At 40.2% G+C, this 25,240-nt stretch overlaps 12 protein-coding genes across 13 annotated transcripts; 8 read left to right on the top strand and 4 right to left on the bottom strand.

Moving 5' to 3' along the window:
• Window positions 1-53: 53 nt before the first annotated feature.
• On the top strand, window positions 54-1,594 carry LOC18016170 (tRNA (guanine(9)-N1)-methyltransferase). Its single transcript, XM_006398404.2, has 3 exons — window positions 54-536; window positions 654-1,013; window positions 1,182-1,594. The coding sequence occupies exons 1-3, from the start codon at window positions 93-95 to the stop codon at window positions 1,431-1,433; spliced, it is 1,056 nt and encodes a 351-aa protein (XP_006398467.1). The 5' UTR covers window positions 54-92; the 3' UTR covers window positions 1,434-1,594.
• Window positions 1,595-1,640: 46 nt separating this feature from the next.
• LOC18016169 (nuclear transcription factor Y subunit B-6) lies at window positions 1,641-2,975 on the bottom strand. Its single transcript, XM_006398403.2, has 3 exons — window positions 2,838-2,975; window positions 2,648-2,732; window positions 1,641-2,407 (listed from the first exon to the last, which is right to left on the bottom strand). Exons 2-3 carry the CDS (start codon window positions 2,712-2,714, stop codon window positions 1,779-1,781), a joined length of 696 nt encoding a protein of 231 aa, XP_006398466.1. The 5' UTR covers window positions 2,715-2,732; window positions 2,838-2,975; the 3' UTR covers window positions 1,641-1,778.
• Window positions 2,650-5,286, bottom strand: LOC18016167 (trihelix transcription factor GTL1). 2 transcript variants are annotated; one of them, XM_006398402.2, is made up of 3 exons: window positions 4,421-5,286; window positions 3,136-3,888; window positions 2,650-2,964 (listed from the first exon to the last, which is right to left on the bottom strand). In XM_006398402.2, the coding sequence occupies exons 1-2, from the start codon at window positions 4,870-4,872 to the stop codon at window positions 3,138-3,140; spliced, it is 1,203 nt and encodes a 400-aa protein (XP_006398465.1). In that variant the 5' UTR covers window positions 4,873-5,286; the 3' UTR covers window positions 2,650-2,964; window positions 3,136-3,137. The 2 variants fall into 2 exon arrangements, with proteins under 2 accessions (XP_006398465.1, XP_024010989.1); XM_024155221.1 differs by lacking the exon at window positions 2,650-2,964 and adding an exon at window positions 2,966-3,000.
• A 456-nt stretch (window positions 5,287-5,742) lies between these two features.
• On the top strand, window positions 5,743-7,781 carry LOC18016364 (nudix hydrolase 2). The gene is made up of 8 exons (XM_024155222.1): window positions 5,743-6,078; window positions 6,425-6,490; window positions 6,584-6,721; window positions 6,821-6,898; window positions 6,986-7,036; window positions 7,121-7,155; window positions 7,238-7,346; window positions 7,438-7,781. The coding sequence occupies exons 1-8, from the start codon at window positions 5,758-5,760 to the stop codon at window positions 7,624-7,626; spliced, it is 987 nt and encodes a 328-aa protein (XP_024010990.1). The 5' UTR covers window positions 5,743-5,757; the 3' UTR covers window positions 7,627-7,781.
• Window positions 7,757-8,804, bottom strand: LOC18016168 (nuclear transcription factor Y subunit B-2). The gene has a single exon (XM_006398400.2). The coding sequence runs from the start codon at window positions 8,583-8,585 to the stop codon at window positions 8,013-8,015; it is 573 nt and encodes a 190-aa protein (XP_006398463.1). The 5' UTR covers window positions 8,586-8,804; the 3' UTR covers window positions 7,757-8,012.
• A 1,282-nt stretch (window positions 8,805-10,086) lies between these two features.
• On the top strand, window positions 10,087-11,107 carry LOC18016363. The gene is made up of 2 exons (XM_006398399.2): window positions 10,087-10,486; window positions 10,559-11,107. Exons 1-2 carry the CDS (start codon window positions 10,276-10,278, stop codon window positions 10,849-10,851), a joined length of 504 nt encoding a protein of 167 aa, XP_006398462.1. The 5' UTR covers window positions 10,087-10,275; the 3' UTR covers window positions 10,852-11,107.
• Window positions 11,108-11,152: 45 nt separating this feature from the next.
• Window positions 11,153-12,073, bottom strand: LOC18016362 (acyl carrier protein 3, mitochondrial). The gene is made up of 3 exons (XM_024155271.1): window positions 11,957-12,073; window positions 11,511-11,717; window positions 11,153-11,419 (listed from the first exon to the last, which is right to left on the bottom strand). The coding sequence occupies exons 2-3, from the start codon at window positions 11,703-11,705 to the stop codon at window positions 11,231-11,233; spliced, it is 384 nt and encodes a 127-aa protein (XP_024011039.1). The 5' UTR covers window positions 11,706-11,717; window positions 11,957-12,073; the 3' UTR covers window positions 11,153-11,230.
• A 1,410-nt stretch (window positions 12,074-13,483) lies between these two features.
• LOC18016361 (heterogeneous nuclear ribonucleoprotein 1) lies at window positions 13,484-16,236 on the top strand. Its single transcript, XM_006398396.2, has 5 exons — window positions 13,484-13,716; window positions 13,838-13,928; window positions 14,066-14,288; window positions 14,788-15,850; window positions 15,943-16,236. The coding sequence occupies exons 3-5, from the start codon at window positions 14,067-14,069 to the stop codon at window positions 15,954-15,956; spliced, it is 1,299 nt and encodes a 432-aa protein (XP_006398459.1). The 5' UTR covers window positions 13,484-13,716; window positions 13,838-13,928; window position 14,066; the 3' UTR covers window positions 15,957-16,236.
• Window positions 16,237-16,352: 116 nt separating this feature from the next.
• On the top strand, window positions 16,353-17,251 carry LOC18016360 (RING-H2 finger protein ATL79). Its single transcript, XM_006398395.2, has one exon. The coding sequence runs from the start codon at window positions 16,628-16,630 to the stop codon at window positions 17,153-17,155; it is 528 nt and encodes a 175-aa protein (XP_006398458.1). The 5' UTR covers window positions 16,353-16,627; the 3' UTR covers window positions 17,156-17,251.
• Window positions 17,252-19,206: 1,955 nt separating this feature from the next.
• Window positions 19,207-19,949, top strand: LOC18016359 (14.7 kDa heat shock protein). Its single transcript, XM_006398394.2, has 2 exons — window positions 19,207-19,328; window positions 19,458-19,949. The coding sequence occupies exons 1-2, from the start codon at window positions 19,253-19,255 to the stop codon at window positions 19,820-19,822; spliced, it is 441 nt and encodes a 146-aa protein (XP_006398457.1). The 5' UTR covers window positions 19,207-19,252; the 3' UTR covers window positions 19,823-19,949.
• A 142-nt stretch (window positions 19,950-20,091) lies between these two features.
• LOC18016358 lies at window positions 20,092-22,003 on the top strand. The gene is made up of 3 exons (XM_006398393.2): window positions 20,092-20,116; window positions 21,256-21,618; window positions 21,723-22,003. The coding sequence occupies exons 1-3, from the start codon at window positions 20,092-20,094 to the stop codon at window positions 22,001-22,003; spliced, it is 669 nt and encodes a 222-aa protein (XP_006398456.2).
• Window positions 22,004-22,904: 901 nt separating this feature from the next.
• Window positions 22,905-24,965, top strand: LOC18016357 (NADH dehydrogenase [ubiquinone] 1 beta subcomplex subunit 8, mitochondrial). Its single transcript, XM_006398392.2, has 4 exons — window positions 22,905-23,304; window positions 23,384-23,470; window positions 23,563-23,658; window positions 24,706-24,965. The coding sequence occupies exons 1-4, from the start codon at window positions 23,167-23,169 to the stop codon at window positions 24,760-24,762; spliced, it is 378 nt and encodes a 125-aa protein (XP_006398455.1). The 5' UTR covers window positions 22,905-23,166; the 3' UTR covers window positions 24,763-24,965.
• Window positions 24,966-25,240: the final 275 nt, after the last annotated feature.

Genomic DNA, 25,240 nt, shown 5'->3' with positions numbered 1-25,240 from the left:
ACAGTAGAAGCCTTTGTAAAAGACGACGTCGTTGTAAGTGGCGCATTCCATTTCCCTTTCCTTTGACCCTTGCTCTCTTGCGTTTAGCGGCAATGGCGACGGCGACGGAAAATGACGACATCGGCGTCAGTAACCAGACTAAACCAGATTCGGAACCGGCTCCGGTTAGTCATTCGCCAGCGGAGGAACATAAACCTCTGTCTAAGAATGCCCAAAAGAAGCAACTGAAGCAGCAGAGATACGAAGCGAAGAAAGCTGAGAAGAAGGCACAGGAGAAGGAGCAGAAGAGGAAGGAAGGTGAGAGAAAGCACAAGGAGTGGGAAGAAACCTTAGCGAACGCGACGGAGGAAGAGAGGCTGAAGCTGATAGAGTCGAGGAAGAATCTCCGGAAGGAGAGAATGGACAAGAGGTCGGAGGAGAAACAGAAGAAGATGGAGCGGCTCACTCGAGCCAAAGAAATCGGTCAAAACGTCGTCGTTGATGTTGATTTTGCCCATCTCATGTCCGAGTCTGAGATCTCCAGCCTCGTTCAGCAGGTTAATCTCTGTTCAAAGTTTCAAACTTTCCCCTGTTCTCTACCATCTGGCTTGTTCTCTGGATGATTCTTGTATGATCACTGATTGGTGAAGATTGTTATTTGCTTTAATATTCAGATAATGTATTGCTATGCGGTGAATGGGAGAAGCACTTCCCCTTGTCATCTATGGTTGACAGGAGTCCAAGGAGAGATGAGTACTCAGCTTGAGAAGCTTCCAGGTTTTGAGAAATGGTTCATAGAGAAGGAAAGTCGGTGCTACATTGAGGCCATGGCTGATCGGAAAGAGAATTTGGTGTACCTTACGGCGGATTCCGAAACTGTTTTGGATGACCTTGACCCCAAGGATATCTACATAATCGGTGGCTTAGTGGATCGAAACCGGTTCAAAGGGATAACCATGACCAAGGCACAGGAACAAGGCATTAAAACAGCTAGACTTCCCATAGGAGAGTATATGAAGATGTCAAGTTCTCAGGTATGTTACCCAACTTCTGTAAATAACTACGTAGTAGGTTTTGTAACCTTCAGCCATTTCAATTATCTCATTGGGCATAAAAATCGCTTTTGAACACAATGAGCTGTTTTGTTTCCTACACTTTCTTAAGCAAGAACCTGTTGTGAGGTTTGGTTTTTATTGATGTAGGTTCTCACTGTGAACCAAGTTGTGGAGATACTCGTAAAGTTTCTGGAGACGAGGGACTGGAAAACTTCGTTCTTCACTGTGATTCCTCAGAGGAAAAGAAACGGAGTTGAACCTGTTGATTGTTCGAAATTGGAACCTCTTTCTGAAGAGCATCAAGAGAAAGAGGGTGATGCGGACGAGAGTGCAGAGAAACATGATCTTGTGGAGAGGAAAAAGGTATGCGTTGAAGTTCCTCTGGAAAGTGGTAGCTAGATGAGAATAATGCATTGCGAGAGCTGTTTCCTGTTTTTTATTGAACACTGATTTCTGGAGCTGAGAATTGGAATATGAAATGTTAAGTCCCTTTATACGTTGTGTCGAGATGCACTAGAAATTTTCACTGTCAATTACTATATTAAAGATCACACGCATGCTGCTTGGAAAATCTAATGCTTCATTGACACACTGTTCCACAAGATAGAGGTTCGTTCAAAGAGAAGATAAACAGAGATAAAGCATCATTGTTTTTTGCTTAACTTGAACCCATAAACTAGAAGTTGCGCCTACTACAGTTATGACTTTCCCTCTGTCAGCTGTCAACGTTATTAGCCATTGTTCTCAGTACTTGTGTTGCTGAGTCGGAAATAGTTCAACTCTGGCGCCGCTTGCTCCCGATGATGAACCACCCATTTTAGAATCAGGTTCGTTACCACTGAAAGCAAACCCGTTCTGATGACGATAATGGTACTGCGCCATGTGAATCCCTGGCACAGCCCCGTAGGCTGCATACTCGGCCATGGTACCATTAGGCCTCTTGACCACCAAGCCGCTGGTGAGACTAACGGATCCAGCACCGCAGCTAACCCCTCTGTCACCTTCCAACTCTCTGTAGCGGTGGAGGTACAATGTGAGGGGTTCGATGTAATCATCAAAGCCTAGCTTGCTCATTGCCCACAAGACATCCTCAGCAGTGATGGTCTTGCGCTGTTCCCGCTGGCAACGCTCATTGGCCTCCCCTGTTATGAAGCTGATGTATTCCGAGACACACTCTTGGATTGTCTCCTTGGAGTCGTCTGAGATCTTGGCGTGAGCAGGTAAGATCCTCCGCATGATACGTATCACGTTGGCAATCGGCATGAACCTGTCTTGCTCTCTCACTGTGCACTCCTCTTCACCTCCATTAGCGGTTTTGTTAGGCTGGTTGAATTCTGGTAGATGCATGCTGCCCTCTGCCATCAACAACGTCGCTGGTGAACCCAACAAAAACAAAAACAAAAACAAAGTAAGAAAGTTGACTTTTAATGCATAAATGTTTTGTTAGATGTTTTAGTTGCAAAAGTTTGTGCTTCTATGACGTCTGCATGCGCCATTAGCGCACATGAGTCTAAGATTGACAAAGCTTAATTTGCTTATTTCATTCACTGTTCGGTCATGAGAACATGATTACAATGTAGGAATTGCAGAGAACAAACTGAAAATGGCACTACCTGGTTCATCAGGAGTGGTGGTGTTGAGGGAGAACTTGCGGTAGCCATGGAAGCCTCCACGTTCCATATCCGTCTTCAAATTACACTACTTTGGGTTTGTGAGATATATATATAAATAAACCAATGCTCGTGATTTAGAAGCATTTGTAAGAAAAAGAAGAAGATGAGGGAGAGAGAGAGAAAAGAATACTTGGAATAAAACTAAAATTTGGCAAGTGTCGGCATTTGTAATTGCAGACCTCACAACCTCCACAACGTGTCAGCCACAGTCGATGGAACCGAGGATCCGTCTCGCCTCCCATAGCCGTTACAAGATCCTAATCACCAACGTTTTTGTCTTTATTTCGAACCTTCTAAACTCAACACCATACAAATACAAAGTCGTAGAGTTAACTACACCAGAATCAAATTTTAAACAAAACTCGAGAAATCATCTACAAGTTTCCGTTTTGCGTGCCAAAAACCTAATCTTAATCTTTCACTCGAACCTTCATTCATCCTTCTCTCCGGAGTGGTCTGCACTACCTGAGTTGGTCTTGTACAAATTTCCTAGTTTCTCAAAGTATGAGCGGGTCTTGCTGTGCTCAGGCTGTTTCTTCCCACCTCCCATCACCCTCTTGTAGTACTTGTTCATGTTCTCCCATTTCTCCTTACACTTCTTAGCAGATCGTTGGTAACCTCTTTCCTTCATTTGTGCTGATATCTCGTCCCATAGCACACCCTTGTGAATCTTTGTCTTCTCTTCCACTTGGCTTCTGCTAGCTATCAACGCATGCACTTCCTCGTGCGGCCACCTTCTTCCGCTTGAATACACAAACTTTGCCTCTCCTTTTGTCTGAGCGGATTCACATTTCTCGTCTTTACATTGTGCGGGGAGATTCTGAGGTTGTGGAAGGGGATCAGAGGCACTAGGGATCTCGATCTCTTCACCCATAACACTTTTGATGAAAGAGATGAGAGACAAGCTGCGAGACATCTCTTGCTTCCGTGCCTCTTCACTCTGTTTCATCCTCTCGATTTCCTGTTGTCTCCAAGCATCCTCACGGCGTATTCTCTCGCCTTCCATCTTCTCCATCACCCTTATCAACTGGTTATGCATCTTCTCTTGCCGCTTCATCATACTCCCCACCAGCTTATCCAAGAAATGCTCCAGCTTTTCCCGCGTTTTCCGCTTTCTTTTACCCGTGAGAGCCTTGCGAACGCCTGGGGAAGAGTCGCTATCATCGCTATCAAGAGACGAGCTGCAAAACCAAGAAAAAATGTTCATCAATTGACAGTGCTGACTACTTGTCAAAAGTCAAAGATTCCAACACGAATAACAATCCTAGATGTAAGAGTATCAGATAAAAACTCTTCCAAGCTCAGCATCTAAACAAATTTTTTGCTGCACCTTTCGAACATACTGTCCACAAAATCCAAGAACAACCAGTAGATTAATACTACTTAAAAGTGGTACAAACAGCACTTAGAACCGAGTAAACCATCACTGTAAAAGGTTGTAATGAGGCCACATCCATCTGTTAAGCTATCAACGAAAGTTGGATGCTTTTAGCTGAGATATTCAACCAATCTAACCAATCGAAGTGAACGGAGCAACATCAATAAACAAAAGGAATGTGTTTTAAGTCTACCAAACAAGGTTCTGATAAACGTGAAAAGTATTAACTTTTCACAGTAACAGATCCAAACTTCACCAAAAACTGCAGTGTTACCAAACACAACATGCACAAAAGCTCTAAACTTTTGTTTTTTTCAATTTTCTCTGCTGATTACCTCAGAGACACACCATCCCAAGAGGTGCGATGTCTGGAGACACGACCTTGAAACTCCATTTCCACATCATCTTTTGCAAACCCACGCGTCAATTGACCACTTTCCTCCACGTCAGCAATCTTCGATCCCAACGGAGCCTCGAAACAGCCGTCTCCAAGAAACCCCATCTCCGGCAGCCTGTCTAGGGTTCCGGCGAGAATATCCAGAGGATGTCGATCCTCCGACGGGGGCTTAAGGACGCCACACCTGATGGGTTTCAGTTTCTGAGGAGGCGAAGCCAAGTCTGCGAGTGTAGCCAAAGCGTCGTCGTTTCCTTGAGCTCTCAGTGACCCCGATTGACCGGTACCGTACATCCAGTGGCATCCTCCACCATCGGAGCCATCGAACGGGTCAACATCATCGGCAAAATCATCGCCGACTCGTTTCCGACAGTCGCCGGCGAGAAGTTCCATAAGCAAAGGTAAAAAAACAAGAAAAATGGGCGGCGTGAAAGGAGATGACCGGCCAAGTAAAAGCAGTTCAAAGGGTAAAAAAAACCAAAAATTTGTTGCGCCTGTACATTTACCTTAATACCCTCAAACGACCGGGAGAACTTCCATTTTATCCTCACTTCAGTCGTTTTCTTACCAGTTTTGCAACTCGACCCGACCCGACCCGACCCGAATATGTCCTGTAATTCACTGAACTGTATCCAGTTTCGTGTAATGGCAAAACACTTTTGGACGTGTGGCTCAGCGTAGGCCGCGGAGATACCGACACTATTTTCTTCCCTTTCAATCATATCAAATGTACACTTGCGAGAAATTAAGAAATGTTAGATAAGTCATCATCCTTAAGATTTGAGATATAATCTTAGGGCCACTGATCTGAGAAAAAGTTCGAAGTAATTCGTGGGTAACATTTATTTTCTACTAACCGTGTATTACAATCCAGGACTTTGTCCGCCTATTAACTTCTGACATACTCTAAAACAGAAAAAGTTTTGAATTTTCATGTCTTAGCTTAATAACAATATTCTTTTTTGTCATCTTGATAAATAGTGTAGTATAAAAATAGATTTAAAGGCTGAAAGTTCGTTCCTTTGTTATTGGTTTCATTTCATACGGTGGGAGAAGGGAAGTGCGTTAACTAGAAAACAGGTTCTCTACGCTCAAACGAGTGATCCATTTAGCTGCTAAAGTAGTTTCGATTTTTTTCAGTTATATACAATCTCACATCGTAAATTATAATTGTGATTGAGAATTGAGAAAGTAAAGGTCCAAAAGGCAAATCTTGTGTACTTGAGTTTAAAGTTGTGTTTGTTTTTTTTTTTTTTCTCGGTCGAGTAACAACGAATTATGAGTTGCCGCTTAGCGAAAAGCTATGGTTTTATCAAATTGTTGATGAAACCGACTAATGGGAGTCTACGTATTCCCCAATTTATGCGTTTTCCGGCTGATGGGTTCTCTGCGTTTCACAGTTTCTCCACGACGAGGAACAGATCCATGGCCGCTTCTTCCTCCACAAACCCGATGTCCGGCGAGGAGGCAACCGGCGTTACTCTGCTTCCGGCTGTTGAAGACAGATACGGTGGCGTGATGACGGAGATGAGTCAGCCTATGGATCCTTCTGCCTTCTCTGCACTTCTCCGATCCTCTCTCTCTAACTGGACTCTTCAGGTGCTCTTCTTCTTCTTCTTCCCTAGATTCATCTGATAGATAGGATTAAAAATGAGAAATTTCGTTAGTCTGAATTCGATGTAGATAGATACCATTCTGTTACATAGAATCATTGAAAAAGTTGGGGTGACAAATTGTGAATGTCACCATCTTCTTGGAAAATTATTGTATTCTAATGCGGGCCATAGACTTTGTGTTACTTGCAAGAAAGTGTATTCCCTTTTCCCGGAAAGGGAATTCAACTTTCACATTACATTAACACATTGCTCCGTATGCCACAGAGATGGTGAATTAATAGTTTCTGAACCGATGTAATGCTTGGCTACAAACGTATTTGTGTACGCAGGGAAAGAAGGGAGTGTGGATCAAAATACCAAAGGAGCTTATCGGTCTTGCTGAAACTGCTGTTAAGGTGTTGTTACCCGCAAGCAGATTTCTTCAAACCCCTATTGTTAATTGTTTGGAGATTCTTCATATCACAAACATGTTGTGTGTTTACGTGTAGGAGGGATTCTGGTTTCATCACGCGGAGAAGAACTACTTGATGCTCGTGTATTGGATTCCCAAAGAAGAAAATACGCTTCCTGCCAATGCATCTCACCGTGTTGGCATAGGTGCCTTTGTTATTAACGACAAGAAAGAGGTATGGTGACTGGTGACTGGTGAGATAAGATTTTCAACGTGTATTATTAGAACATCTCCAAGACTGATCACAACTCTGTTTCTGTATTCGAATCCAAAGGTGCTGGTGGTTCAAGAGAAGACAGGAAGACTTCAAGGACAAGGTATCTGGAAGTTCCCCACTGGAGTAGTCAATGAGGTGCTGCTTCTTATTAAATCCCAATAACAGGAGTACTGAGTTCCTCTCTGATGCACTTTTTGTTTTTCTCTTTTGGGGTTGACTCAGGGTGAAGACATCCATGATGGCTCGGTCAGAGAGGTGAAAGAAGAGACTGGAGTAAGCTTTTCTTCATGGAACACCTTTACATTTTACATGAGACCAAGAGCTAATCTCTCTCTTATCTGAATCACACGTTTATAGGTGGATACAGAATTTGTCCAAGTGTTGGCTTTCAGGTTCCATCTCCAACTCCAACCACATATCATCTGGTTATATTTGCAACATAACTTGACTCTTACCTGTTTTCAATTCTGGCAGACAGAGCCACAAAACTTTCTGTGGAAAGTCAGATTTGTTCTTCGTGTGCATGTTAAAGCCCCTTTCTTTGGAGATCTCTGTACAGGAGTCAGAGATAGAGGCAGCTCAGGTAATCTTTTTTTTCCTTCTTAATTGCATCTCTCAAGTCTCCACCACCAAAACACTCACAAACCTCTTCTCTTTCTCGAAAATGCTGCTAGTGGATGCCATGGGAGGAATACACGAAGCAACCATTCGTACAGAATCAAGAGCTATTAAGGTATATGACAGATATTTGCGCTGCTAAAACCAACGGAGACTACCAAGGCTTCACACCTCTCCCCGTCTCTGCATTTGATCAACTTGGCAGCTTGTACCTCAACACCCGAGACCTCCAATCTCGCCATTAACCTTCTTCCTCAACAAATAAAGCAGTCCTCACAGTTTTCATCAAAGCTGGTTTCTTTGCTGCCTCTCTATGTAAGCATTTTGACACTTTAAATCTTCTTAACTCTCACCAAAAACATCAAACCCGCCCCCTAAATGAAAAATATTTGCATTCAATGCGATCCAAATCCAATAGTTACATACAAAGATTGAACGGAGCAGATCCGTTAGCGAATCCTATCGTTTTAAACATCACTTGATCCTCTTTACACAGCCGCAAAATCTAACCCCTTAATGCACATCTGATTTTACATAACCAACATGATACTTATACATCACGACTATGGGTAAGAATAGGCACGTGTATATATGTATCTATATACAGAGAGAGACCCACTTCACCAATCTTTTAAGTCCTTGTCCTACCGGAGGCAGCTCCTCCTCCACCGTCGCCACCACCACCGCCTGTGGACCCATACATATGGTTCTGCTGGTGAAGAAACTGATGATGCTGGTGATACTGCAACCCACCACCGTAGAATCCACCGCCATCGCCGCCGATGGCATCTCTCTGATGCTCTCCGGCTTCACCACCGGTCTGTGGCCTCCCAAGTCCAGTCCTCTCCCCTTCAATCTCTCTAAACCTCTGCAAGTAAACTTTCAATGGCTCAACGTAATCCTCGAAACCTAGAGTAGTCATAGCCCAGAGCAAATCGTCGCCGTTGATCGTCTTCCTCTTCTCCTTCTGACACTTATCCGACGCCTCTCCGGTGACGAAACTAATGAACTCCGAGACACACTCCTGCATCGTCTCTTTCGCATCTTTGGAGATCTTGGCGTTAGCGGGCAAGGCCTTCTTCATGATCCGGCTCACGTTAGCGATCGGCAAGAACCTATCTTGCTCTCTCGGAGACAACGACGACTGTCCGTTCTGATTGTTCCCGTTTTGCCCTCCGCCGGAATCTCTATCGGAATCCCCCATTTCTGAAAATCACACGAAATTTGAAAAAGATTGAAACTTTACTCTCTTTTTTTCAAATCATCATGGCTTCAACCATTGATTCACGATTCAGTAGTGGTTGACTAAGACTGGAGAGACTGAAGCGAGTAAAATAGGGTTTTAGAAACGAAAAAGAAATACAAACAATTTAAAAAAGAATTCAAGTGTCGGCTGGGATTGTACACAGTGGTGAAGGAGTCGCCGGAGTTTATATAAAGCGAGGAAGCACGACTTCTGTTCACTTGACACGTGAGATCATATTAACCGTCCATTTACTGATAAGGTTCTGACAACTGGTTACGTGCTCAACCGTCGGATTGGAATGAGAGATAAACAGCCCTTTAAGACTCTGCCACGTGTTGTGGACCGTTAGTGGACCCAGCCCACCTTTTGTCTAGAGGAGATACCTCCCCACGCGCATAATAAGAGAGTGGCCAACACAGAAAAAGGAACAAATCGGCGCGTGGAAAACACGGAGACGAAGAAGAAGGCGTTAGGGAGACAGAGGGTAACTGCCACTCAACGACCTATCGGTCAATTTTTACCTTTTTTGTTTTAATGTCTTTAACTTTTTTTTTGTTTTTGTAAGAAGAGATGAATTGGGGTTTGGATGTGGGTGTGGTGGGGTTCATTGCCATCAAACTGCATCGACCAATCAGATCAGACAGCTATTCAAAAGAGTAGGGTCCACTTGTCCACATTTGACGGTCTCGATCGTCTCCGATAGGCCCGACCATTGTTTTGCTTTTTCTAAGCTCGTGATTAATGAACTATAATCACCACATCCAGCTGTGTTAAGCTCCTAATGACCATAATTAATGTTCGTCTTGTCCACCTGGAAACGTAATGGGCCGTAAAGATAAAAGCCTATTAAATATGATGGATCTGTAACTAGCTAAGCTCCTTTCGGCCCATACTCTTTCTCTTTTCTTTCTTTAAAGGAAATATGAGAAGCTGTGGTTTGGTTAACAAAACCCAATGCATAGTGCTGACTCCATTGACTATTCCGCCACGTGGCGAAGCCACCAAATCCACAAAAGCGAATCTATGTTGTGTGTTTTGTTCAAAGCTGAAATTTTTTTTTTTTTTTTTTGAACATTTAAGCTAAAATGTTGGTGAGACTTGGGAGAGTACAGTTGAGGGTAGGCTTGATTCTTTGGTTCCCACTCCATCACAAATTTTAACTTATGGAGAAAGAAATAATTAATAAAGAAAAGGAGGAACGTCACATTTTATACAAAACGTTGCACCAAATTTAATAAATATTTATACGAAGAAGATGAATGAAAGAGTAGGCGAACCACTCAGTAATTGCTTCCAAGTGCCGTCTCTCTTTCTCTTTCAACGACGGTTGATTGATTCATTTCAAAGATTGAGATCTAAAATTGACCCTATCATCTAAAGTCAGCCATGGATTGGGTTTTCTATATCTAAATAGAAAGTATATATGATTATTTATAAAGAATGTGAAAAAGGGTAAAAGAAAGACTGCCGTATAGAGCTGTGTGACCTGAAGCCACACAAAGAGTCTTTCCCCTCCTTAAATACCTCCTCTTCTTTAACTTCTTATATACATATATATGCACAAACATGCTTCTTCCATTTCTTAAACAGAAGTAAACATATTCATATTGAGGGAAAGAGAAAAAGAAACCTTGCTTTTGCTTTTCAAATGGGAAGCTTCTTCATCCTCCGTTGCTTCTTGTTATTCTTCTTCTTCTTCTTCAACGGAGCATTTGCAGCTTCAGGGAAGATATGGACCAGAACGGAGATGGTGGAGATGGCTGGCTACGGTGAACAAAAACTCTCCTCCGTGATCATCACCGGGTCTCTTCTCTGCGACGACACTTCACATCCTCACCTTCACTCCATCGCCATTCCAGGTATTTATGAATCTATTCATGCGTCCCTGTGCGTTTTGCCTATCATCTGAATACTTAACATGGTCCTCACAGGTGCTACTGTTGCCATCAAGTGCCACACTGGATACAAGAAGAGATCCAAGTGGATTAAGGCTGTTACTGATGACTTGGGAGAGTTTGAAATCGATCTTCCTTCCCAGCTCCACGCAATTCCAGACATGGAAAACAAATGTTTCATCAAGCCAGTACATGTGCCTAAGCGCTATAGATGCTACCACAATTCTACCAATATACACAAACGTATCAAACTTGTTTCCTCTACCAACGGCTCCCGTGTCTACACCTCAGGGAAGATCAGGTTACAGGGCCACAGTTCAAGATCATAGCAAGCTGCGTGATATCAACATTCCAACAAAAGATTTAAACAGAAACAGTAAAATTCTTAAAAAGATCCATTTTGTAAAAAAAGACATTTCTTTTGTTATGGTCCTCGCTTGTTTAGCTGGCGCTTCAGTCACAGAACCGAGTCGAGTCTCTCTACATTGTTTTTTATGTTCCCACGGTGTAATTAAGAGTTTGCGTCGCATATATGTAAAGACTCTCATGATTTTGGTAAAACAGTAGTATGATCACATTAGAATATATCAGGTGAAAGGTTTAGCAGCACTGGCCCAAATGAGATTTTGCTGATATAAAGACACAGAGCATGGCTCTAGAGTTTTGATTAACTGAACAATGAAGACAAGAAAGAAAGCCTGAGACAAGTCAGGACTCTGGCGCTTTCGGTTGGGTTTCAGAGATTATGTAGCTTGCAATATCACCACAACAAGTAAGCTTATCTGCTTTTTCTTCAGGGATCTCAATCGAGAACTCTTCTTCAATAGCCATAACTAGCTCCACCTTGTCTAAACTGTCCAGCGACAAATCCTTCTGGAAATCAGCCCTTTCAGTAACCTGTGCAACTAAAACATGTTACAAATTTTTCACACACACACACACCCAAAAAAACGCTATGACAGAAAAAGTGAAACAGCAGCAGTTTTACCTTAGAGGCATTGGTTTTGTCGTACTTCTTCACCAGTTCAATAACCTTACTCAAGATTTGATCTTGCCCTCCATCTCCTGATGTGAAATTCATTTTACCAATAATACTCTTGAAAGCATTCTCCTTCTCAAGGAGCAAAACCGGTCTGACAGAGACTCTCACATGTTGCAAGATTGAGCTCCTAATGCAATGCATCTTCGAGTAAAACTGAACCAAACACGAACAATTCAAGTTGAATAATTTTCCAGCCAAGTATCAAACTTCCCAGAAAAGATAACAATGTGAATATTCCCCTCAAGTGAAGCCCAATGTTTGATGTACATATTGAGACTTAAGACAAATGGGAGACGCTGAATATCAAATCTCAAAATCTCAAATTTCATATAGAAACGCACAGATGAAAATTGCCTCGATCGAAACCAATGATTGAAAATAAAAAGCCATACCTGCGACTCTGCGAATGAGAAACTTCTATTTTCTAGGTCTTATTCCTCTGAAGCGGGAGAATGATAGAGAGCAGAGAGAGATAGAGAGAGTCTATGCAGCCTACTTGAAAACATATTTGGGCCACAAAATTATTACTGAGATTATTAAATATGGGCCAATTATAAAATTTTAGGATGCGAAACCTAACTTTCTTTAATTAGTTAGGCTTTCAATCTTCTTTTTATAAAATTGTGGGCCCATGTTGTGTTCGTCCTCCTCACTTCCCGATTTAGCAAGTCTTCTTAGTCTTTTAACATGTGGGTATTAATAGAACAAGCCTTTTTATATAAGAAATAAGTTGGTAATACGTAGGCTATTAGCCTCTAAGTACTATGGTTAGTGGAGGATATTAAATTGATTAATTCCATGTGTCTTCCATTATAATATAACATATGACGTCTCTTCTTTAATTATTAATCAATAGACCTTATTGAAGGAATTAGTAGGTAATTTCCGAATTATTAAACTCGGGATAAAATGTTGGACGGGCGAATAGTTTATAATTTTTTTTTTAAACCAACGTGATGTAAATACGACAATATGTTTTACAATATATGGTCTATGTGATGTAAATATATGATTATCAACGCTGGATATCTGACTTGTAAAAATTATATTTCGTTAAAGTAAACGATATAATTCACTAAAAGAGAGCGGGATAACCAAATAATAATTGGACCAAGAGATTAGTGATTAGTTTAATGAATAAAAAGTAAGCGTATGAAAGTTGGTAATAATTTGGATGCACAAGGAATGCCTTCTGTCTTTGAAACATCTTCCACTTGGTGATGAATTATTTTAATAATATTCATTACAAAAAATTAATTTTATTTAAAAGCAATATATGGACATTATAAACATTGTGGGATGCCAATCTTTATCGTCATCAAACCATTCCCCATGTTCCTGCCCACTTTGATTCCCCCCAAGCTTTTATCATGCCATCTTCATTTTATAGTAAGCTCAAATCTTTGCAATCAAAATTATTGTGTATAAAATCACATGTTGCATCTTTTCATAATTAGATGATTACTATGGATATGTTGTTGTGTTATCTACTGTGAAGATAAAACTAAATGACATTTAAAAATAAATGGAAACAGAAGAAAATTCTATAAAAGAAAAAATGAATTTGGATGAAATAGTCTAGCTGTAAGAATAAATCATGGTAAAACCTGTAATTATGTCGGATAATTCGTCCCATGTCTTATTCATGATAAATTTTGAAAATCAAAGTTTGTATGTAACTTAAAAATGGCTAAGATTTTTTGAAACTTATGGGTAAAAAGGTGCACACATTGGTTGGTACTACAAAACAAACAAAACGTCGGTAATTAATTATTAAACCTTTTTATTACAGATCGAATGAAAAGACGAAAATGCCATCGTCTCTTTAGAATTAGAAAGGAAGAAGAGAGGATAGCCAAACATTCCATATAAAAAACAAAACGTAAGAAGGAGCTTCCTTTTTCTTTTAGCGAATCCCATTTTTCTGTTTTCTCTTCTCTTCTCTGCTGCACAAACTCCATCATCCATTTTTTTGTCAATCCTTTTTGGTTTTTTTTTTCTGCCCATTTCCGAATTAAAAACAGTAAATTTTTATTATTGGACGAAAAATAGAGAGGAAAAAGAGGGCCTCACGCCCTCTTATTTAAGCTTCCTCTCCAATCTTTTTAGATTTCAATCTCGTTTTTCCTCTTCTCCGTTTTCTTAAATTTCGGTACTATATAGATTCTCTCTCGAACTTTTCTTCTCTTCTCTGTTTTTTGATCTCTTCTTTCAAAACTTACACCTTTTGATCGACCCATGTGTGATGTGTGTGTGTGTGTTTGTTTTTGCAGGAATCCAGGATCGTGGGTCGATCGGTTCAGAGAATCCGATCAAGACCCAGCTCTTCTTTTTCATCGATACATCCTATTTTCTTCCCATAAGGTTTGCTGGATTCGATTCTCTTCATCCTCATTTTTTAATGAGATTCTGGGTTTTCAAATATAGATGATGTTTTCAGCTAGATCGAGATGTAGATACTTACTCGAGAACAAACCCTTTTATTGTTTTCTCTTCTGCAGAATGGAAATGGAATCTTGTAAGCTGTTCATCGGTGGGATTTCTTGGGAGACCAGCGAAGATTGTCTTCGCGAGTATTTTCAGAGTTTCGGTGAGGTTTTAGAGGCGGTGATCATGAAGGATCGAGCCACTGGTCGTGCTCGTGGCTTTGGTTTCGTTGTCTTCGCTGACCCCAATGTTGCTGAGAGAGTCGTTTTGCTCAGACACGTTATTGATGGTAAAATTGTAAGTTTTCCAACAAAATCCCTTTAAACCAACACAAGTACATTGCTTCAATGTCAATCTGCTTCATTTCAATGATTAGTTGCCTTGAATTAGAGGTTGCTGCTCCTCGAAGCAAAGCTATTCTCTTTTATTCATTCCTGTTTTAGACTCTATAGTCTACATTGTCACAGTCAGCGTAAGGAAGCAACAAAAGCAAAAGAGAAAGAACATGTCGTCTCTCTCATTAATATATATATGCTGATCTTGGTCAAAAAGCTGTGTTTCACTCATAATAAAGTAAAACTTGGATCGTCTCATGGTGCTTAATCTAACTCTGTCTGATTTATTCTTAAGGATGACAAAGCTCCATGATTTGCCAGATTCTCAAGTTCAAGTATTGGTTGAAGAAACTTGTTGACAATGAATTAGAATGCTAAATTTTCTGCGCCAACATTTATATTCATTCACTAAACAAGAATTAACCAACGCTGAGTGTGGGTTCTTTTCTCCATGATCACAGGTTGAGGCGAAGAAGGCAGTTCCAAGAGATGATCACTCAGTATTTAACAAAAGTAACAGCAGCCTCCAGGGATCACCTGGCCCAGCACACAGCAAAAAGATCTTTGTGGGAGGCTTGGCTTCATCGGTGACAGAGGCTGAGTTTAAGAAGTACTTTGCTCAGTTTGGGATGATCACGGATGTTGTGGTGATGTATGACCACAGAACTCAGCGACCGAGAGGCTTTGGGTTCATTTCTTATGACTCAGAGGAGGCTGTAGACAAAGTGCTGCAGAGGACATTCCACGAGCTCAACGGCAAGATGGTGGAGGTCAAACTGGCTGTTCCTAAGGAAATGGCTCTGAACCCAATCCGGAACCAAATGAATGTAAATAGCTTTGGCAGTAGTAGAATCAGTGCATTGCTGCTGAACGAGTACACCCAAGGATTCAGCCCGAGTCCAATCTCCGGTTATGGAGTCAAACCTGAAGTTAGGTACAGTCCAGCAGTAGGTAATAGGGGCGGATTCTCACCGTTTGGACATGGATATGGAATCGAGCTGAATTTTGAGCAAGACCAGACTCAGAACTATGGAGCTGGTTCCAATGGAGGCTTTGGACGGCCCTTTAGCCCAGGATATGCTGCGGGTCTTAGCAGGTACGGTAGCCAGATTGAGTCGGGAGGAGCTAGTGTGGGGAACGGTTCTGTGCTAAATGCAGCAACAAAGAACCATTTATGGGGAAATGGTGGTCTAGGTTACATGTCAAACTCACCGATATCTAGAAGTAGCTTCAGTGGAAGCTCTGGAGTGTCTTCACTAGGCAGCATCGGAGACAACTGGGGAACAGCTGCACGTGCACGTAATAGCTACCGCAGTGAGGGAGGAGGCGTAGGATTAGAAGCAATGAGAGGTGGTCCTTTTGGTGGTTACAGCAGCGGCTCAAGCAGCTTGGAGGCAGACTCTTTGTACAGCGACTCAGCATGGCTTTCGCTGCCTGCAAAGGCGGAGGAAAGATTGGGAATGGGAGCATTAGACTTCATGTCTAGAGGACCAGCTGGATACATCAATAGGCAACCAAACGGAGGTATGAATGTTGACCACCTTATTCATATGAGAATTTGAACATTTATGTTTTTGGGAAAATCTGATGAACATATGAAAATGGTGTTGTTGCAGGAATTGCAGCTTAGAGAAGTGAGAAAAAACTATTCCATGGAGATCAGATGATGATTTGGCTATTTGCAGAAGAAAGTTTTTAGAAGAGGAAGAAATTAAAAATATATATATTTGTTCAAAAAAAGCTTAAAGCTTTTCTTTACCTTTTTTTTTACTATTTTGATTGTTGTTATAGTTTGTTCTTTCAACCCTTTTTTTCTAATTTTGGGGTTTTGTTTCTTTTGATCTTGAAAAGAAAAAAAATGTAAACCGAGTGATATAAAGAGACAAAGAAACAATGAAGTGTATTATGCTCTTGTCTTTCTCCCTTTTCTTTTATAAATCAAAGATATTGACATATTCAAGCATGAATACGAATTAAAAAAAAAGAGCTGCAAACGTATTGCCTAGAATGTAGGCAACGTAGTGTGAAGGCGACATGTGGCAAACATGTGGATGATGATAAGCCAAGAGGACAAAGAGCTATCCATCATCAATCACAATAATATCCATTTATGTGAAGTGGACCAAAAAGAGAGAGAGGAAGCGAAGTTACAGTCCTCAAAATAGAGACGAAACATCCTAATCCCTCAACTCTCTGAGAGCTTCAAGACTTCACTGGAAACGCAGCCATTGTCCCCACACTTCTCTCTATAAGGCTTTTACGAGAGACTCTCTTCCAAAGCAAAAACAGAACCCATAAACGATGCGTTTGCTAGCAGCACAAGTTGCAGCTTCACCATTGTCCTCTGCTTCTCCAGCATGTAACTCCCATACTTGCAGATGGAAGCCTTACTCCGACTCTACTGACTTCCAAGCAAACGCATCCGTCCTCCTCATCCTTCTCGTCTCTGCTCTCATCTGTGCTCTCTCTCTCTACGCTGCAATTCGTTGCTTTCTCCGGCCAACTCTCGAGACTGACGACGAAGACCACAAGCCTGATCCTGAGGCGGATGTTTCATCCACCATACCAACTCCTACGCTTGTCTACTCCTCCGACCTTGAGCTTGCAGGAGCAGAAGCAGAGTGTGCCATTTGCTTGTCCGAATTCGAGCAAGGCGAGAGTATCCAAGTGCTGGAGAAATGTCATCATGGGTTCCATGTCAAGTGTATCAACAAGTGGCTCTCTTCCCGCTCCTCCTGTCCTACTTGCCGGACTTCTATCTTCTCACAACAACACACCTTAGACTCTGCACCATCAACGGAAACTCCTCCAAGCCAGAACAATACTTAGTAGCTTTACTCTGATTCTTCTCCCACTTTTTCTTCTTCTTTCCAAAGCTTAGACTTTTTCGTTTTCTCGTTAAATCCAAAGCTTAGACTTTTATCATGTTTTGCTTGAGATTACCCTGTTGCTGTTGCTGTAATAGGTTAAATTATAAAACACGGACAACCAAAACAGTAATTACCACTTGTATGAATCAAATTATATACTCCACAAAATGAATAAGCTCTAAACGAATGAAAAATGGCAACTTTTACCACCGAAAACGTAAGGATCAAAGGTTTTGCAACATTTTCAAATGCAAGATACGAGCTTTTGATAAGATTAAAAATGAAATTATTCGAGAATTAAGAAGTTTACGAGCACTGTGTTGAATGAATTTCTAGACCAGAGGCTAGCTTTCATAAGATGACTCTAATGAAATTCATTAATTCAGCAATAATCAAGAATCATAGCTCACTAAACTAAAAGTTAGAGGAGCTTAGCAATGTATGTGGAAAATTGGAGGGAAATAAATGTACGTACCTACTTGATCACGATTTAGAAGCTGCATCCATCCTTATCAATAACATCTGCACCAAACTCTACCGAGACTGAGAAAACCTAATTTCCCCAAATCAAAGCAGTTTCAATTTCTTGGGATTCGTTAAGTTTGGTAATTTGAGAGCTCGTTTGGAACTATAATATATGGGCCGATTGATGGACCCATAATAGCTTAAGTAAGGCCCTTTCCAAACCTATAATCCTTCGTCGACGAATCAGTCATGCCATGGTCCACGTCGGGCGCAAATATGGAGACGTCGAGGAAGCAAATGTTAAGCTTCTCTGGATCAATTCAACGCCGTCCCTAAGAACGCAGGTCAAAACGCCAAGAATGATTTCATCGAGTAGATGGTTTATTCGTAAGATAAAAAGAGCAGGCTTGGTTTGAATCGTCCTCTCTTCCGTCTCCTCAAGTCTCATATATAATGAGATTTATATAGCTCGTACATTGGTTTATGTTTATCTTTTATGTTTGAATACTAGCTAGCTAGTGATTGTTAATTTCTTCTAAATCGAATGATTAGTGTTATCAGAACGTTTCTTAATTTGTTATCTTTATGTCAAGAGCGTTTGTTTCGATTGATTTTAAACCCCTCCCCCACAAAAAAGAACGTTTTGGAACTAATAAATAAAACTGTCTCAAATTTTAAAAAAGCTTTGAATTTTATATCCTAAATAATAAAAATTATAAAGAAAGAAAAAAAATGGAAATAGATGTGAACTAGAAAAAAATGGAGAAACATTTATAGAGATCGACTTCAAGAGAAAGGAAAAAAAAATACATCTTTTAAAAATTGTGGGGTGAAAACTCATACAACAAATAAAATATGCTGCGAAAAGAAGAAAAGGGAGTAGAAAATTTGACAGCTCGTAATTTTAACATAGATGATCGCTGACGTCAGCGGCTAATTCAATGTTTCCTCTGTAAAAATTTGAAAATGAAGACAGAAAAGAGAGGTCACAATTCATGTATTTTGTTTGTTTTGTCGTATGTGATTCATGTCAATTGTTTTCACGATCTAAACTTTTTTCCCATAGCTGATTTAAACCAAGTTGATATAAAGCTTGATCCATCAAATGACCTAGCTTGCTGATATTAATAATTATTTTATTCATTCATTCGGAAATCATTTTGTATTTTGTGTATCAGTTCCACTTACTCTGTCACACTAATGATCTTCAAGCCATTGTAGTTAATCACAAGCGTCACACTCATAACAACATCTTCCCAGAAAATCTCAGATAAAATACTATCAGAAGAAATGTCCTATATTACACACCCAAAGCTACACCAACAAGATCAGATTGAAATTCAAACCAATAAAATTGTGGTGAATTTAAGCGAATCATACTAGGCCGATAATCAGGCCCATCTGGATTTAAGCTAAATTTCTAGGCCCATATTAAGTTACTAGAAGCATCTTCCAAACCTACACAATATCTCATTATCCTCTCCGCTATAAATAGTAAGTGGCACTCTCACTCACGTTTTCACACACACTCCACTATCCAAAAACAGCAAAAAAACAGCAAAAAAACAGCAAAAACAGCGTCGTTTTAAGAATGAGTGAAACAGGCAGCACCGGCGGAAACAATTGCTACGGAAATAAAGATTGGCCGAAGCATTTCCCACCTATCCGTACGTCTTCCTTCTTCTTTTCTCTTACAAACTCTGTTTTTTTTTTTCTCTTTCTTTTTGTTAAATCTCTCTATATATTCAGTGATTAATCTCTGAGCGTTTTTTTCTTTTTCTTTTTTGGTGTTGTAGCGAGGAACCGATTCCAGAAAACTGGTAGCGATGCTGTGTACGAGGTGAAGGAGACGGACACGTGCCTAATCTACAGGTTAGACTTGCCTGGGTGTCCCGCGTCAGACCTCGTCTACTGGGTCAATGGCAACAACCTCCACTTCTTCGCCGACGAACCCGTCTTGCCCGAGTACAACCACGACGGTCGCAAATACGGAGGCTCCATTGTTTTCGACCCGGCGGGTTTCGTGGCGAAAGGAGCTAAGGCTAGGCTTCTCAATGGTGTGCTCTGGATCACTGTCCCTAAGGTCCCAGGCTCAAACATCAAGCTTACTTTCACCGAGAAGATGCTGAATTTAAATGTCACAAGAGACAACGTGGCTTGAGTCGTACGTCTTTGTTTTTATCTGTCTCGTCTCTCTTGTCTCTTAAATAATGGTGTGTCTAGGTCTAGGGTTTTACGGTCTTTTTTTTTTCTCTTTCTGTTATGGTTTTTAATAAATGGGTCTCTAGTGTTTGTGTGACGTCGACTCTATATGTTTAAGTTGGTATTGTCGTTATCGTCTTGTCTCGCTTTCGTAATGGTATTTCAAGGGTTTATGGTCTTCTCTATAACTTTTTTTTCCTTTTCTGGCTTTTAATTAAAAGTGTATCGATGACGTCGACTGTGTTGCAGCATGGTTTACGTTTATCTTTTCTATGGTTAAGTGCTTTTCATTTCTTCTTTATCATCTGATTAATACCATCAAAACGTTTATTTGAGTATGTAACGAGATGTGGTTAATGGTGTGATTTTCAAAAAAGTAACAAACTTTAAATAGTACCTTAAAAACCATGAAGAATAAAGGTGAAAATAACTGGATAACATCTAAAAAATGGTCGTAAACTTCTGATGAGAGATGTATTGTGTGGCAAAATTAAAAAAGGCGGCGTTGCATTGCATTGTAGATTTTTTCTTGTCGTATGTGAATATTAACTGGATAAACACTAAATAAAACCATCGTTTATTGCTTTTCATTTTCTTCTGGTATATATCATCATATCTGATTAATGTCATCAAAACATTCATTTGAGCCTATAACGCAATGTTTAATGGCTGTTTCAGAAAAGTAACAAACTTTAAATAGTACCGTAATGATTAATAACCATGAACAATAAAGTTGAAAATAACGAAAAAAAAAATCATATAAAAGACGATTGTAAATTTTAGAAGAGAGATGTTTGGAGCAAAAATATTAAAAAGGAGACGTTGCATTGCATTGTAATTTGTTTGTCGTATATAAAAAGTAAATAGAGGGAGTAAAAAAAAAAGTTGACAGCTCACTGTTTTGCCCTAACGCAACGCTGACGTCAGCGTCTTCCATGTTTGAATTATTATGTAAAAGATTTGAAATAAAGAGAGAGAAACGAGAATTGCCTGCCTCGTTTCCATGTTTTGTCGCATGTGAAAGGATTTTGATTCTGTAATATCGCAGACGTCATCGTACTACTACTCTCCGGTTCTTTTCACGATAACAATTCAAAAGGCAAAGCAATTTGAGTTAAATTTAACATTAATTTTGGTTAATCTCATCTTCACGCTTTAAAGAGCCAGCCGTAGACTGCCACATCACGCTTTAAAATCTTTTCTCCTTTCTCTTCTATTATTTTCTAAGAAAACCGTGAACAAGGTGCAAAGTCTTTACCTTTTTTGGTTCTTAGTCCAGGAAACTAAAATATTCAGCTCAGTTAGTCTTTAGTAAGTCTATTTTAGGGATTTTTTGTGTATTCTTTCTAGTAACTTACTATTTACGATTTCTCTCATTTTTATTCTCTCCAGATAGTCTCTACGCTACCAACAACCAGTTCCAAAAAGCTGGTCCAAAGGGATTCATCCAGGTGAAGATTTTCGAGAATGATAATCTGTATGTGAGGGTTGACTTGCCCGGTGTTCCAGACGATGCCGTTCGCTACAGAGTCGACGAAGTGAGGAAAAAGATTGTTCTTTTCTCAGGCGAAACTATCGCTAACAAGATGGAAGGCGCTCGTGAATACTCTGGATCCGCTGGTCTTGGCTGTGACTGCTGCGAGATCACCGGCGTGGAGGCCAAAATGAAACATGGAGTCTTAAGGATGATTGTCTCAAGGGTCAAGGTCAAAGACCATGAGAACAAGTGTACTCTCACTGTGCCTCCTTTCACTGGTTCGATCCTTTCCTCTACCTAAAGTCACCATCACTATTGCCTTTGCACCATTGTTGTAAAAGCTCTGTTTTTGTTTGTTTGTTTTGTTTGAATCGCTCGACAGGTAAATCAGGAAGATACCTGGAGGATCATCCGTTTTTGGTGAAAGGTCGTAAGGGACCATTCGTTGGAGAACCAATAGCTAAAGGAGGTCTTTTCTTTTCAGTGGATGTGCCAGGCGTTTGTGGTGATGATGTTGACGTGCTTGCTAATGAGAATGAGGTGAGATTCTATGCTGAGGTTAAGAACGTGTATGAGCACGATGAGAGTGGCCGTGTTTACCTGGGAAGCGTCAACCTTCGCACTTCCTCTTCTTCGACATGTTGCCAAAGAAGCCATGGATAGTCATTTCTTTTGATATATCCATAGTGAAAGTGGAACACAGAGAAGTTCGGATATGCAAAGGCAAAGCTCTTCTTCATATATATAAAAAAGTCAACAAAGCAAAGCTCCTGTATGCTTCTCGAGGGCGAGGCTTCCGGTTTATGAGTAATTGCCAAACAACTCATGTGTTAAGAATAAACACCTCCATTTGGATCCATATTTGGCATTTACAAGAGACCAGGCTTAGTTGTTTTTAAAGGTTCTCCCAAAAAAAAGAATCAAAGAAAAGACAAACCATTATCAGTGTTTTCTTAACAAGAAAGATTCTAACATTCGATGATGAAATCATTTTAAGTAAGAGAAGCATCCCATGAGAATTTATCAAAACCATTTTTTATAGGTTCGTTATTGTATAGAGACTTTAAATTCGAAAGATTACATATATATAGTACCTAAGAAGATTTTGTATAAGTCATTGCATTTATCGAGTTTGCTCGTTGAAACAGAGACATAGTTTTGGCCAAGCTTCGGGAAGACCAGAAAGAATGAGCATCTAAAGCAGAGAAGCTCCAGTTAGAAGCAATAGATATTAGATGAATTTATAGAAAGACACAAAGCTAGAATGCACTAACAAAAACAAAATTCATATACTTGTACAGATTTAATTCTTATAATTTCATTGTCCGAGATCGAGTTGTAACAAGCACATCAAAATTGGGATGAACCCACAATGTATTAATTTGTCGAAAGTAAAATCTCTTCTTTGGTGACTGTTCCTCACGTCCAACATGACAAAGCCTTATGTTCAATTTTATCTGAACATCGTCACTCCATTCGCAGTCTTAATAAAATGTACAACCAGAAAGCAAAAATGTCCCAAAGAGTTTACTTATAAACATACAAGTTATGAAAAGATGGTATTGGCGTAGCAGCATCCCATAAGATTTTCATCAAAACTAGTTTTGAAGGTTTGTTATTGTATACAGACAGACTTTTAAATTCAAAAGATTTAACAATACTAAAACCTCCGGTTGAGCTAGAGGGTTGATATCTTAACGACGCCGTTTAAGTACTTGGATCAGTACCGGCCGTCTTCTATCTGAATCGATTTTTGGGATCTCCAAGAGAAAGAAGACGAGAAACCTGTGAAACCCAAAAGAAAAAAAAACATCGAAGAAAGGAAAATGGCAGGACGATTGAGCGGTGTGGCTTCACGGATCATGGGTGGAAACGGCGTTGTTGCCAGATCCGCCGCCTCTTCTCTCCGCCAACGCGCCGGCATGGGTCTCCCTGTCGGCAAACACATCGTCCCCGATAAGCCGGTGAGTCAAAATCCCTGTAATTTTAAATTCTCCGAAATTTGTTTCGATTTTGAAGACCCTTTCCCTAATTGCGTCTCAGCTTTCGGTTAACGACGAGCTGATGTGGGACAACGGGACTGCGTTTCCAGAGCCTTGCATAGATCGGATTGCTGATACCGTCGGGAAGGTTGGTTTTTGGATTCTCTTACGATTTCTAATGTTTATCGGCGTAAATCAATTGTTTATTTTTCTGATCGAATTTGGATATGACTGAAACAGTACGAAGCATTGGGATGGTTGTGTGGCGGTTTAGGGTTCTTTGCGACTCTGGGTCTGCTCGCTGTTTTGAACGATAAAGCTTCAAAGGTTCCATTTGTAAGTGAAAATCTTTCAACTTCTTATGTGATTCATCTTTCGCACTACGCAAATGCCTTCTCATTGTGGTGTCCTGAGTGTGATTTCGCGTCTTGATTCAGCCAGAATACGCAGGAAGTAGTCATTATCTTGCTACAAAATCTTACCTTCTGCTATTCTGTTAATCTACTTTGAATTGGATTCATCAACCACATTTGTCATTTTTGATGTCACTAATATGAAAACATATACTTGGCATAGGCTTATTTCTGATATAAAGGTTATTGTCGGAATCTTAGATAACCCATCAGCGAAATGTGAAGAGAAAATATAGAGTTCACCAAAAATTTACTCGCATAACAGAATGCTCTTTTCTTCATCTGCTTAATGCCGCAATATTTAACTCTAAGCTTTTGCATTTTTGCTTGTTTATGAACATAAACTAAGTCTTGCGGTTTGCTTTTGCTTCTGACCAAAGTATTGAAAGAGAGGATCTTTTATCCGCATTGTTTTCATTATCCTTGCTTAGTTGATTGAGCCTGTGCATAGTTGTTAGGAGCATTTGAAAGAAACACCCACAATGTTTTTGGGAACTCGGTACATGCTTAAGCTCATACGCGTGTAAGTAAAAACATGAAGCCTCTAGCTAGAGGTGTATCAGCTGCTAAAGTCTATTATTATTCCTGATTAATATACGAGCTGAAGATAATCTCTTAATATAGTCTTTAGGAAATGAATTGCTTTTTTTTTTAATGTTCGTCCCGTTAGTCTATGAGTTAGTTCTCTTAGTAGCCACTGGCCAAGCGTCATGACTTTGTATCAAGGCTATACTATGAGTCTTATTCCAATGAATTTCAAGTTATGGAAGTTGAACAGCACACTAGGGCTAAGAAGATAGAAGATGCTTTCTGGCTTCTTGTCTGTACGTGAGATGAATTGCTGCTGTTCATTTACTCTAGAAGTCGTTCTATGACGTCTCAACTATCTGCTTTTGTGTTTTTTTTGTCATCTCATTGTGGTACTTGTTTTTCCATTTCATGATCATCTATTACTGTGTTGTTGCTGCAGACACCACGAGTGTATCCGTATGACAACCTCAGAGTGGAGCTTGGAGGAGAGCCATAGAGACCTATCAAGTGATCTGCTCATCAAACTCAAGCGTGTTTTCTTCACTGCTCTGTTCTTCAAAATGTTTTTATTTTCTGCTCAGAACTTGAAGACAAAAGAATAAGAGAGACTTTTGGTTTTATTACGTGTTGTCTCTGTAATTAACAGTGACCATTTGGGTATGCATAAGAGAAAGACATCTGTTTCAGCAAATCTAAAAACTGTCTTCGGTTGTGTTTAGGCGATTGGATAGATGGCAGTAGTCGACATGTGTCCGAATAAGGTTTAGCCTTGTACGACGCCAAACAAAGGCTAATGAAAATATAAAAGACAAAAATGCAGTTTACTGAATTTGGCATGTGAGTAGGGGCATTGAGAGGGACATTGAACTTGCTCGTCTCCGTTTTGGATTTGCCAAAGTTAAACTGAAAACTTTGGTTATCTGCTGTCATTATAACGTATACGGTATTTCTTCCCTCTTTGTATAATTTCATTA

Source organism: Eutrema salsugineum, unplaced genomic scaffold (genome assembly GCF_000478725.1).
Source record: "Eutrema salsugineum unplaced genomic scaffold, Eutsalg1_0 scaffold_20, whole genome shotgun sequence".
Taxonomy (NCBI): Eukaryota; Viridiplantae; Streptophyta; class Magnoliopsida; order Brassicales; family Brassicaceae; genus Eutrema; species Eutrema salsugineum.
Note: the sequence above shows the minus strand (reverse complement) of the source record. Positions and strands in the feature narration are given on the sequence as shown.